At 45.5% G+C, this 13873-nt stretch overlaps 1 protein-coding gene across 1 annotated transcript; it reads left to right on the top strand.

Moving 5' to 3' along the window:
- Positions 1-4181: 4181 nt before the first annotated feature.
- On the top strand, positions 4182-8776 carry LOC143004322 (ICOS ligand-like). Its single transcript, XM_076155161.1, has 5 exons — positions 4182-4291; positions 5768-6109; positions 6194-6544; positions 7258-7359; positions 7887-8776. The coding sequence occupies exons 1-5, from the start codon at positions 4252-4254 to the stop codon at positions 8069-8071; spliced, it is 1020 nt and encodes a 339-aa protein (XP_076011276.1). The 5' UTR covers positions 4182-4251; the 3' UTR covers positions 8072-8776.
- Positions 8777-13873: the final 5097 nt, after the last annotated feature.

Below are 13873 nucleotides of genomic sequence, written 5' to 3'. Positions count from 1 at the left end.
TTTTGCTGCCTGTGATGATTTACAGTGTGCACTCATGCAGCACGGTGGGGTTTGCTGCCATCTTATGGTGCCTTTAAATATCTGCTTCTGTAATGCAGAGGTGAAACTAAATAAAGCCTGGCTGTGCGTGCGTGCGTGTGTGTGTGTGTGTATGTGTGTGTGTGTGTGTGTGTGTGTATGTGTGTGTGTGTGTGTCTGTATGTGTGTGTGTCTGTCTGTGTATGTGTGAGTCCTCATATTTCAGTCACAATCAGGGCCGTAACCATAGCGGTATAAATCATGAGCTCCTGGGTCAAAGCTGCCCCCCCACAAATCATTTGAAAGACTTTAGCGTGAGTTGTTCTCACACTGTGGTGCGTGTGACATCAGCAGTAATGGACCCCTGGGAAAAATCTATGGTCAGAGAATCAAAATGAAAAATGTAATCTATTATCCTGTGTGTTCCACTGCTGGGACCCGGAGCTTCGTTTTAGACTGCATATCTGTCCAGCATTGTTGTTGTTTGCTGAGTTGGTGATGAGCTGGGACTTGCTGAGACGCTCTCCTGAGTAAACTACTGCAACCTGCTACTAAACCATTGAGTCATCTACAGCAGAAACAAATAAGGTGTTAAACAACAGGTGGCAGCTGAAGAATGGATATGCCTGAGATAAGAAAACAGGTTCTATGTGCAGTAATGATAGGCTGTCACGATGTGTCACCAAAGCACGTGAATCCACTTTGACAAAGTCACAAATGGTTTCTGTGCCCATATCCCGCCTTGCCTGGACACATTGACCTTTTACATAGTCTGTTGTTGGGAGATTTGAATACATTGTTTGTGTTACTGCCCGCTGGTAATTGGGCTCTGTGTGTGTGTGTGTGTGTGTGTGTGTGTGTGTGTGTGTGTGTCTGTGTCTGTGTACATTACTCTGCTGATGAGGCTGGTTTGAAATGTTGACAGTAGGAGGTAAACGTCAAAAGCTCTGTGAAGAAGATCCAGATCTAAGGCCGTATAGAGAATTTCTCAAAGGTTCTTCTCCATTTCTGCCATTTTGCCTTCCATCTATAGTTCATCCAATTGGTAGAACTTCATTTATTTATTTTAGGTACAGTTTATACATAATCCCATCAAAAAGGATTGCTCCTTCTGCAGCACATCAACACACACACTCCAGTGTGGCTTGCCCTCCATGTTTGCCGGAATGGAAACATGGGAGACGGCGACTCACACTGATTAAATAGAATAGATTTAACTTCTCATGGCACATTTCTCCTTTACCACCACAGCAGAATAATAGTGTCGGCATAATGAAAGGCCACATAATTTCTCTTTGTAGAAAAGGGGGAAGTTACTTGTTGTGGGAATGCAAATACGTAAGAGGAGGGAGCCGTGTAACAAAAGTGATACGAGGCCAAGAGGAAATCTGCCACAGGAAATCCTTTCTCCCTGTGGCCATCGGACTCTTTAGTAAATCTAACTCAGGTCGAGGTGGATTTATTAAAGGGGAGCGCCCTCTCCCCCCAACCTGCTTCACTGTGACTTTATAGTATATGGCACTAAACGTTGCTGTATGTCATATATACACACGTGTATGCTGTAGTTGTATAGATTGTTATTGCTCATACCTCACAGTCAGATGCACATTTGCACTTTGTAACCTTGTCCTCCTTATGTACTTATACTGTCATGTACTGTTCCCCCATCGTATGTACTTCGTACCCCTATTGTGTGTACTTATTGTGTACTAATCTTGCACGTTTCATTATTGCACTAGTTGGGTGACTTCTGGTTCTTGTTTTTCATGCTGTACTGTAACTGTTGCACAGTAATTTCCATCGGGATAATAAACTTTCATCTTATCTTATCTTATCTTATCTTATCTTATCTTATCTTATCTTATCTTATCTTATCTTGAGAGGGATGTTATTGGCCACAGACGAGCAGAGATGATCATGGAGCCCTCACGTCCCTGTCATCACCTGTTTGAGCTCCTCACATCTGATCAGGTCACAATAACAAGCAGACATAAGAACAGCTCCTTCCCACAGGCCATCATAACTCCTCCACCCAACATTACAGCAGTCACTCTGCATGCTGGTGGGTGGCATTCTGGCATGACCACATAGTTTGAGCCATGGTATTTGCAACAGTACTAGGAGCCTAGGAGGAGGTTTTGAAGCAATTAGAACAGAATAACACACAGCAGGAGGGGTTGTAAATGCTAACCTAAATCTGAACCCACAACCTCCACCACAATGAACTATGACCCCTTCACTCATTCCCCATCAAATGTATGAAACAGTGAGGAAAACAAACAAATAATAGGAAGAGTATTCGATGAAGTAGAAACTCTCATAACTCATGTTCAACCAAAACAAATTGAAACTTCCAGAATCTCAATGAGGATTGACAGAATGGCTATTAAGACACAGAAGAAGTCTTTCACACAGCGTGTCAGTCTATGCATCCTGTGCAAACACCTCACAACTCCAACAACAATTCTGAATATTCCATTTTAGATGTGCTTTAGACTTTGAGAAGTCCATTTTCCCTGTGGAAAGTAAATATATTCTTCCTCATGGTCAGACTCAATATTTACATGGATTGTAATAGATCTAATCATATCAGGTAACTCATTCATCACTGAACTTTATTACAACTCTGGTGTTGTCTTTCTATTTGCTTACGGTGTAGCTGTCACTTTGAGCGTGCTTGTAAATTGTGCTGAGCACTGCCTGATACTGAAATCATAAAATACAAAGTTCCTGATTGTACCTCCTGAATCTCTTATCAGGGCTTAGCTTCGATGACATCATGCATTTTGGTGTAGTAGTCACGAGCTGTGCCGAAGGCTTTGTGCTTTTTAAAATGACATTACATTACGATCACTTGGCAGACGCTTTTATCCAAAGCGACTTACATTATATTACCACCCTCCGCAGAGGGGGGAGCAATTGAGGGTTCGGTGTCTTGCTCAGGGGCATCTCGGCAGGGACCCGAACCAGCAACCCTCCTGTTCCCAGGCGGAAGCTCTACCCACTGAGCTACTGCCTCCCTACTCCCGATAACGCTGCCTAAAGCAGCACCTTGGCACGCCTAAATGGAATGCAGCCACACTTCTTCCTCTTCTCTTATGACTGTCCATTCTTTAGATGTTTAGGAGATGACAAGATGTTTGTAACATTGCAATTGAACTTATCTCACCCTGCAGGTTGAGGCTGCAGAGCGAGGACAGCAGAGGGGAGGGGCAGCAGCTGGCAGAGAGGAGGACAATGCTGCCTCCGCCTTAGCAAATTTGTCATTTGTCATTTGTGGTGAAATGTATGTAAATGTATTATTGCAAATACAAACACACACACACACACACACACACACACACACAGGTCACACCCTCCTCCTGGCTTTTACTTGACTCACTGTGTTGTCCCTTTTACTTTTACAACATTTCATTTGCATTGAAGGAACTATTTGAAGCTGGTTTAAGTCCTATCTATTGGATCGATCTCAGTTTGTACATGATAAATGATAAATCCTCCACAAAAAATGGATTCATGGTCTTCCATATTGGTTCCGGGGGGTCAGACACCCTCTTTTTGATGAATCTCTTAGTTATGGCCTGCCAGGTTTTCCTTGGACCAGCCCCTAGTTATGCTGCTATAGGCCTAGACTTCTGGGGTTTCTCCCATGATGCACTGAGCTCCTCTCTCCTCCTCCCCTCTTTCTGTGCATGCCCATGTTTCATGAATGCATTTCATTAACTTCTTCCCTGGAGTTTACTGTGCGCTCTCGTCTCAAAGGTTCTCATGAAGGTTCTCACCCTGTCCTGTAGAGATCCAGACCCTGTCCTGTAGAGATCCAGACCCTGTCCTGTAGAGACGAAGACCCTGTGCTGTAGAGATGAAGACCCTGTCCTGTAGAGGATCAATAAGATGTGTCTCTCTTATGTTACTCTTGTTTTCCTCTCCAGACTTGATCTTTGCTTGTGCTGTATGGAAACCTCACATGTCATGTCCTGTCACATTCCAGAAATGTTTGGGAAAATCATTGTCTCAATTTGGGGACTGGGTCCATAACGTCCATGAACTCTGGTGTGGGACATGTAAATCTGAAAGGAGCGGAGACAGTTCACACGAGCGCACGCGCCCTCTTCCTTTTTCTCCGCCTCCTCGTTTCCTCCTCATATCTAACACATCAAGGTTAGTAAGCTCCCTGGGCAGGATCGGACTCGGACGTCTTTCCTGGTTCTGCCGCCCGGCTTCTCGTCCCTCATGGCTTCTGCTCGGCTCATGTTCCTCCTCGCGACTTTAGGTGAGCGACTATATAATAATACTATACTACTATATATAATGCGATGTTTCCGCGTGATAATGCATTCTTTAACGATAGGCATTCGTGATAACCGGTCAATCTTCAAAAGTATAACTTTGCTTGGCGCGGACATCGCGCTCTGCTCACCTCGGTTAGTTAAGTTTCTGTCAATAATCAATAGTAGATTAAATATTATAGAAGAAGAGAGATGGAGAGGGAGAGGGAGAGAGTTATGCTCGCATTAGAACAGTTGCATTCCCATGATCCCCTCATTTTCCTCACAAACACACACGCACGCACGAACACACAGAGGGAGAGAGAGAGAGAAAGGGAAGAGAGAGAGACAGACAGAGAAAGAGAGAGAGAGAGAGAGGCAGAGAGGAAAGACAGAGAGAGAGAGGCAGAGAGGAAGAGAGAGAGGCAGAGAGGAAGAGACAGAGAGACAGAGAGAGAGAGAGAGAGAGAGAGAGAGAGAGAGAGAGAGAGAGAGAGAGAGAGAGAGAGAGCCTGGGAGGAAGCTCTTACCTGGGTATGCCTCCTCTGCACAGGGGCTCCCATCTGAAAAGAGGGGATGGAGGGCTGACGATGGACAAAGGAGAAGTGTACCTTAGGCCAGTCTAAACCGGACAAGTGTGGAAATAACATAGAAGGTCAACGGTTTAAGCCTTGGGCTTCTCAAATATAGTTAACAGTCTAAATACATATATTCATGTTAAGAGTAAAGATAAAAGTTTACATGCCAAATAAAGGCCATTACAAAATGAACTGTCACTCCCTCAGGATGGCCACGTAGTGTTTACACAGTGTGTGGTCGCAGGTGGTTTGTCAATCCCCACTGAACAGGGCTTTTCTGAGTGAGAATCAACTGTATAAATATGTCAGAAAGTTAGATTTCGAGAGCGACTCATTCTGGCTGCAGAGTCTCTCACAAGCGTTCCATGGTGCTTGTTATGATGCTGTACTTTGTATAATAAAACCCCATTATACAAGCAAAGACAGTGTCAGCGGAGATCCTTCCTTCCTTCATCTTCACATCATCGCAACCCAAGATTACACTAAAAGAGAGAGAGAGACAGAGAAAGAGAGAGACAGAAAGAGAGAGGGAGAGAGAGAGGAGAGAGAGAAAGGGAGAGAGAGAGGAGAGAGAGAGAGAGACTGTTCCCAGTGGCGTAATGTGTTGTGAAATTTTACATTAAAAGTTTGACAATATTAATTAAATATATGATTGACAGATATGTGTTATGAGTTCATAAGAGAACTCTGGCTCAACACGAGTCTCACACGAGTGTGAGGCTCAGACCAAGGAAGGACTCCTGTTACATGATCTTTGGCCTGTAGATGAGCAAAGCATTGTAGATTCTGCCACCTAGTGGGCGGTGACTTCATGTGACTAAAGACATTAAGTCACGCGTTTCATTAAGAGGAAACGTGTGAGAGTCCTTCTTCTCACTGTGTTTTGTGTGTGTGTACTTTCAGGGGTGGCTGCTGCAGCAGAACATGAAGTGTGGGGTTACATCAATGACTCAGTGATTCTCCCCTGTCTCACCTCACACACTGACATGTCAAGCCTCCGCTTTTACTGGCAAAAAGGCGAAAATACTGTTTACTGGCATAAAGATGGAAAACAGATACTACACTCAATCAATGAAAGTTATGTCAACAGGACCACAGCCTTCCCAGAGGAGATGAAACAAGGAAACATCTCTGTCAGACTTCACAACCTGACCCTTTTGGATGACAAGAATCTTTTCAAAGTGTTGAGCAGTGATGAAAACACAAAGATGGAGCAGGTTTGTTTGGTCACACTGCATGTTGCCGGTAAGGATGGGGACTTTCTTGTTACTTAAACAAACATTGGCTGGTACCAAAGTTATTCTTATGTAACTTATATCTCTCACTCAGCTCGTTATCAGAACCATGAAGTGACTGTAATGAACACTGGGACTGGGACTGGGACTGGGACTGGGACTATCACCGCAGTCTGCATTGCTGATGCAGGATTCCCTAAGCCACAGGTGACCTGGACTTTCCATAAAGACCAAAGCAAACAGCAGGAAGTTGTCAACGCGAGCGATGTGTGCACCACGGAGATCCAGGACCCTCAGACTAATCTCTACAGCATGCACAGCACCACACGAGTCCCTAAGGGTAAATATGACTCGGTGACCTGCAGAATCCTCAACCCCACCACCAATCTGACTCTGAGCCCCACCACCAATCTGACTCTGAGCTCCCCCAAAGTTTTCCACCAAGGTGAGTTCAAAGCAGCCACACTACTAGATTATAGTACAATAGAGTATAATAGAGTTTTGGTGGATGTTTTTGTTTTTGTTGTAGGATTTCTCATGTTGTTTAAATTCTATTGATCAATCTCTCCAAACATGACTCTTAAGCAGCCTGTTAGCTTGTTTTTTGTTGCTGCTGCGAAGTTGCACCTCTTGTCAGACCTGCAGCTATTAAATGGACCTTTGATATAAACTCTCTCTGCTCACACTCAACAGTCCAGCATCCTTCATCCTCCTCAGTGCAGACACAGAGATGCTTCACTCTGGAATTCACATTTTCACATTTATCCAAAATGGTATCATCCATAAACAAGTCCCAGCTCAAGTTTGAGGTCTAAGACTGTGACTGTGAGCTACTCAACGAGTCGGTTTGAACTCTATTACACACTATACAAATGTGTACACAGTAACACACTCAGGTTTCACACATTGAACACACAGTTTGTTCTAGCGGCTAGGTATTATATATTGCCCGCTTATGACGAACGAGAATAATGAACTGCTAACTTATGTTTCCTTTGCAGCACAGAGCCAACTTGGAGTGTTGAAATGTTACAACCTGTATCCGTAGCCAGTAACCTGTAGCCAATGAAAACATCAGATTGCAGGAAAATAGAAATGTTGGAGGAATTCCTCTGAGTGAAACATAAAGCAGCGTAAATAAAAACTCTCTTTCTGCAGGATTTACAGAAAACACATGCCCCAGTTGCTGGGGCATAGGTCTGTTTGCCTTTTTCGGGGCAGTGGTTGTCTGTGGTGTCGTTGTCTTTGTGCTCTTCAAAGGTGAGAGGTTTTGGTTTATACTTTATTGCTTTGTTCTGGGACATTTTTATCCACATATTAATGTTTTACTGGTGAGGAAGAACGATGAGCTAAACTTAAACCAGGACAGAAGGATGAAGTCGTTCACATTCAGCTCTTTAACTAAACTACCGACACAGACTTCTGATTTATGTTTTGATTTTATTTTTCATGTCATTGTTCATAGTTTAAGTATGAATATCAATTTGATTTTGCCAAAGTGGGATGTTGTAAATATAACTGACAGGGAGGGATTGTCTGTGAGGAGCTGGAATAAATATGGACACAATTTCAGCCAAATGTAGAGGAAGACACACTCTTACACACTCACTCACTCACTCACTCGCTCACTCACTCACTCACTCACTCACTCACTCACTCACTCACTCACTCTCACTCTCACTCTCACTCTCACTCTCACTCACACTCAGATAACGTCTAGGTAACGATCAGCTCATGACTCTTTTGATGTGCTGTCAGGAATCCATTGTTGTCTCTTCTAATTCCAGTCAAACTCCTACAATGGTGCCCAGGAGGAGAAGGAGGAGGAGCAGGAGCAGGAGGAGGGGCAGGAGGCAGAGGAGGAGGAGGAGCAGGAGCAGGAGCAGGAGGAGTGGCAGGAGGAGGAGCAGAAGACGCACATGAGTTGGAGCCACTAAATAGTGCTGCTTCCAACAGCCGAGAAAGCAATTGACGAACAAACAACAGAGAGAGTAAGTGAGAGAGACAGAGAGAGAGATTGAGAGAGACAGGGTGAGAGAGAGAGAGACAGACAGAGGGAGAGTGAGAGACACAGAGAGAGAGAGACAGACAGAAAGAGGGATAGAGAGAGAGAGAGAGAGAGAGACAGAAAGAGAGAGGGAGATGTTGAAACCATTCACAGCTAAAAATCCCGACACACAGCTCTTCAGACCTTCAGCCTCCATGGTGGTCGAGCCTGGCAGGGACTCGGGACTCGTCTTCTTCTTCATCACTGTGAAAGCAAACGTGGCTGAGATGTGATCAGCTGTACCTGATACAAAGGCTGAAAAAAAATAATGTGAAACATGTTTCCCTGTGTTGTTTGTCCTGGGATTCAGGCGGTGGTCGCTGCAGGTCAGACCTCCAGCTGTCAGTCCACCGCTGGCTGGATCTGAGGAGCAGCTGATGAGGTCACTGAATCATTCAACTTGATTGGTAGATTATTAGGAAAAGCCTGTGAGCGACACTTTGATCATCTCTTTGTTTAACACGGCGTCCTGTTCAGGCTTCACTCCTGCTGAGCGTCTCAGCCTGTAGATGGATGCAGCAGCTGGAGTCCAGGGACCAGCTGGTGATCCTTCAGTCTCTGCTGTGTCATAAACTTTAGTTCTGACAAAATACGTGTGAATATAATATAGAATAATAAAGTATTTATAAAAACAATAACCTTCTACAAGAACTTAATTTTTATTGTTTACATGTTGTATGTGTTTGATTGTTGCATGTTTGGTTTAAAGTGTTATAGCTACGCTATAATTATGTTTTTATAACCAAAGAAACAAACAGAAGAAGTAAATTAGTGATATGCAGAAGTTTATTTGAACGAAAACGGACTGATTGCGGTGAATGTAAACTTCCGGGGGAGAAACGGAGAAGAAGAAGAAAATTAAGAAAAAGAAGAAGAAGAGGAGGAAGAGGACCTGTGGAGGAGCAGGTGGAGGTGCAGGGTGAGGAGCTGAGCGGAAACTGAGCTGCTCCATGAATGTTTGACTAACTTTAGAGCTTTAAAGAGGTTTAGAGTTTGTCGGTTAGACGACGTGAGACCGACGGAGCGGAGTTTGGCTCAACCAGCGCGACTTTACGGAGGCTAATAGAGGAGGAGGAGCCACCTGCTAATGCTAATGTAGGCTAATGGAGGAGGAGGAGCGGGAGCCACCTGCTTATGGAGGAAGCTGCGGCTGACCGGACGGAACCGGAACTTGACTGGATTATAAGTGAGTCACAATATTTTACTTATTTCAACGAAGGTGGTCTTTGGTTTGAGCTCTAATGTAGCTGAGCAGCGTTCAGGCTGCACCGCGGGGGTGTGTGAAGTGTTGGCCGTGTGTGTGTGTGTTTGTGTGTGTGTGTGTGTGTGTGTGGGGGGGGGATACCAACTGTACTGACACAAGTGTTAAGAGTTAAAGGTCCCATAGTGTTTGCTGATTGATGAACTCCATCTTATGTTTATGTAGCGAGCCTGTGACCCCAGTGTTACAGTGGAATAATAGGCCACGCCCCCATGAGCCATCTTTACAGCAGTTTGAGGGCCACAGATCCAAACCGCCTCATCGCGCCCATCCAACCTTTTGACCCACATGTGTTAACAAGAGGGCAAAGTCCTGGTATCCCCCCCACGCCCCCCCACAGCCCCCAGCCCCCCCGGCTCCTGGTTCCCACGTCTCTGCTGGGATTAAACCCTGAACCACAGGTGTGATAATCCCAAACTGAACGCTGCCTCTGAACACAGGAGCCCAGACGCCAATCGGCTTTGATCACCGGGACAACAGCTGCGTTCAGGTCCACAAACTTAAATCAGCGACTGTAGAACCCATGTCCCAATATTTACTCCACAGACACACACACGCACACGCACACACACACGCACACACACATTTTCACAAACCAACAGTGTACCTATGATGATGATGATGATGATGATGGGTGACGGTTCTTCATCATTGCCTCCCTAGTTTGATTTCTCATTTATTATTTTATTCTTTAAATCGTTGCTTTCTGCCAAGACAGAGAAACATTACAACATGTGTTCTCCTCTGAGGCCACTGGAGGGCAGTCTCTACCACATAATGCTCAAACACTCCCTTCACATTTTCTCATCAGTCCTGTCTGCCACACATTTCCTCTGTGTGTGTGTGTGTGTGTGTGTGTGTGTGTGTGTGTGTGTGTGTGTGTGTGTGTGTGTGTGTGTGTGTGCGTGTGTTGCTTTCACATGTATAGAGCCAAAATGTCACTCTTGCTGCTGAGAAATCTTCTATTTGTACTTTCCCACTCTGCTTGAAGCGTCTGGAAAAACACACTTATGAGCTGCTGCTTTAATTACCAGATGTGTTGCCCGTGGAACTTGTGAGTGTGTGTGACTGTGTGTGTGTGTGTGTGTGTGTGCAAGACAACCGCTGTGTGTGTGTGGAAGACAACCGCTCAGATGAGGCCATCGTATTGACAGCGGCGCCCCCATGGTGACCAGAAGCTCGGTATTAGGAGTCCAGCTCAGAGAGGAGATTTCACACACACACACACACACACACACACACGAACATACATCAACACACACACACCAGTGACTTTGTGTTACTATTCCCTCCCAGTTGTCCTGTCAGGTTGCATTTCACACTGCCGGGGTCGCCCCTCTATGTCCCGATCTTAAGCCTCTCCCTTTGATTCGTAGTCTCACACACACACACACACACACACACACACACACACACACACACACACATACACACATACACACACACACTCTCAGTCAGATTAGCCGCATGTTTGCAGCGGCGCTTGTACGTGTGTGTGTGTGTGTGTACATGTGTTACAGGACAACAATTGTGATCCACACACTCTGAAATGATTAAAAAGGACTTAAACTGCTCCTGCACACGTTTTCATATGGAGACAATGTGGTTATCACAGGAACAAACCACAGCGCCGGTCTCTGTCTGCGGTCAGCGCCGGCCTCCCCTGCCCCCGGGATCTGGGCAGTGACCTTTCCGTGAATAGAGGAAGATATTGACTGACAGTGCTGGCTGAATGGAGGCCTGGTCAGCTCCCAGTCCAGCGCAGGAGAAAGCCGATACCCCCGTCTCCCCCCCCCCTGCTGCCTGGGTAAACACCGTCAGAGTCTATCAGGACCAGCGCAAAGCCGCAACAGTGACTGAGGGGGGCATTCTTCTTCACGGGCCTTCTACCACCCCCCTCCCTCTGGCCTTCCCCTTAAACCCAGGCCCCTCAAGCCCCCCTCACCTCCCCTCTCCAGTGTCACAAGGCCAAATCGATGCCTCTGACCCCTCTTCTCTTCTAGATGATCTCTCAACCCCCCCACCGCCTCACAAAGCGAGAAGGAAAAGTAAACTGCTCAGAGTGTTTCTAGTCTCGTAGCTGTGCAAACAAAGCAAGCCCCCGAATCCCAGTGCTGTGTGTGTGTGTGTGTGTGTGTGTGTGTGTGTGTGTGTGTGTGTGTGTGTGTGTGTGTGTGTGTGTGTGTGTGTGTGTGTGTGGTGGCGGTGCGAGATAGGGAGACGGATGGCCTCTCAGAGCAGGACGTCCCATCGTAAACCAGCAAAGTGGTCCTGAAAGGGAAGCGTGTGTGTGTTTTTTGTGTGTGTGTGTGTGTTGAGGTGTGAAAACTTAAAGTTGGTCAAGTTTCTCACCATCAAACCTCTGTCTTCTCTGATCAGATGGAAAGATAGGCCAACAGTCTTACTACAATTAAGACGTATGCAAGTCCGGGTCCATCGGTCAGAGTACACACACTTACACTAGACAACACACTACACAAACATGAGGTCTGCTGTGTAATCGGTGTTTTCACATAAATGTACTGAATGGTTATGTTGTTGTTAAAACTAGTCTTGCTTAACCTGTTGCCACGGTGACACTGGCTCAGACAGAAGAGAGTAGAGAAGATACATGCACCTGACGGCTCCCTAGCTTTCTCACCCTCATGCCGTGACCGTTTCCTGGCGCTCCGAGTCTTGAGCGAGGCTACACGCGATGCTAAAACACCGTAAGCACGAGAAAGCGGCCGTACGCACGCACCGGCCTGTTCCCACACCCGAGTCTCAGTGGAAAGGAGCTGGGAGCGGGGAGAAGCATAATTCCCACCCGATCCCTGCAGGGAGAGGAAGAGGATACTGGGGACGTTAGGAAACTGGTAATGATGGACTGAAGCCTGGTGTCTAGTGTCTAACTGGTAATAACTGGGAAGTGAAACAATTTGATGGCAGGGGGGAAACTTGTGGCGGCCTGAAATTGACAATAATGGAGCGAGAGAAAAGGTTAATAGCTTTGGAGTAGCGAACGAAATGTCTTCAGTGCATTACTTTTTCAGGGGGAAGAACAATTTAATTGTCACAAAGACATTTTTAGCAAACAAGAGACTGATTTTATGGAGAGGAGTTTTTCCGATCATTTGATTGGGCCAAAAATGAGCAGAACACTTATTTCAATTTATCTCGTTAAAATATGTTATGGAGTAAAATCTCTACATCCTATATTTTGCCGTTGAATGGAGGCCGAAAAGTAGATCAATACTTTATAATTTTGAGTAGGGTTGGGGTTCATTTGTTTGTTTTCAAAAGAAAAAGATTGAAGAAAATATTGAAATATTAATGAGATAAATTAAACATTTATTTTGGGGGAAATAATTGCTATATTGCGTAATAAATATAATCTATAGATGAATTGACTAATCGAAAATATAATCTGTAGATTAATCGTGAAAGAGATAATCGTTAGGTGCAGCCCTAAATTTGAGTCTTTGGAACAGCACAAGACATCAAAACAGCAGATGTCACGGCCCTGAGTGTCTAACCCAACATTCGTCTGCAGAGTTCAACCTGATAGATGCGCTCGCTTGCGATGGAAAGGCAACCTGGATGTCAGCGAGGGTCGAAAGGGTCAAGGTTGAAAGGTCAGCGCAGGGGCAGCTGGTAGCCTGCGCTCTGTTTATACACTGGAAAGACCGGGAGCACATCTGTCTAAACACTCAAGGCTCGGCTGGTGTTTGCAGCGCCGACTCAAACCATGAATAACAACAAAACACAACACCACAGTTTACTGGCCATCTCCAAAGCTGGCCAGGCAGCAGTGTGTGTGCGTGTGTGTGTGTGTGCGTGTGTGTGTGTGTGTGTGTGTGTGTGTGTGTGTGTGTGTGTGTGTGTGGAAAACCACCAATTTTATTATTTCGAAAGAATGCTCTAAATGTTTGTGAGGATCTTTGTGCACCACTGAGGTTTTAAAATGTGTTTCGTTTTTTTTAAATGCGCATACGTAAATGTTTTTTCTCTCTCCGTTCTCTTTGTGTGTGTAAGTGTGTGTGTGTGTCTGTTTTATGGTCAAAAGGCTGAACTGAACAGCATTTGACCAAGTATCCACTTGCTTACTCTGTAGCAGGGGTGAGCGTCAGGAGAAGGGGTTAGTGACCAGGTGGATCTCTCCGGAACAGATGTACCACACAAACACACACACACAGCCCAAAGCAATGGTTGTGTGTGTGTACACCTGTTCTGGAAAGATCCACCTGGTCGCTAACCCCTTTTCCTGATGTGTGTGTGTGTGTGTGTGTGTGTGTGTGTGTGTACTAAACTGGACATTCTTGCAACTGACATGAAACAATGAACCAAGATACAACGCAAACACATGTAGCATCATTTCAAACAGACTTTCACACCCACAGAGCAGCAACACTGCACACATGTAGCATTAAAGTACAGATGCTTACCTTACCAGCTCCTTTCTGTGCTGATCTCCCGGTGAACCCAGG

This window comes from Genypterus blacodes, unplaced genomic scaffold (assembly GCF_046128005.1).
Source record: "Genypterus blacodes isolate CSIRO-AG114 ecotype Tasmania unplaced genomic scaffold, CSIRO-AGI_Gbla_v1 ptg000065l_1, whole genome shotgun sequence".
In the NCBI taxonomy this organism is placed as follows: Eukaryota; Metazoa; Chordata; class Actinopteri; order Ophidiiformes; family Ophidiidae; genus Genypterus; species Genypterus blacodes.
Note: the sequence above shows the minus strand (reverse complement) of the source record. Positions and strands in the feature narration are given on the sequence as shown.

Excerpts from the sequence above, each read along its gene's own strand:
- LOC143004322 (XM_076155161.1), top strand. The coding sequence starts at position 4,252 with ATGGCTTCTGCTCGGCTCATGTTCCTCCTCGCGACTTTAG. Across the intron at positions 6,545-7,257 it reads CCCCAAAGTTTTCCACCAAG|GATTTACAGAAAACACATGC; the intron begins GTGAGTTCAAAG and ends CTCTTTCTGCAG. Across the intron at positions 7,360-7,886 it reads TGTCTTTGTGCTCTTCAAAG|TCAAACTCCTACAATGGTGC; the intron begins GTGAGAGGTTTT and ends TTCTAATTCCAG.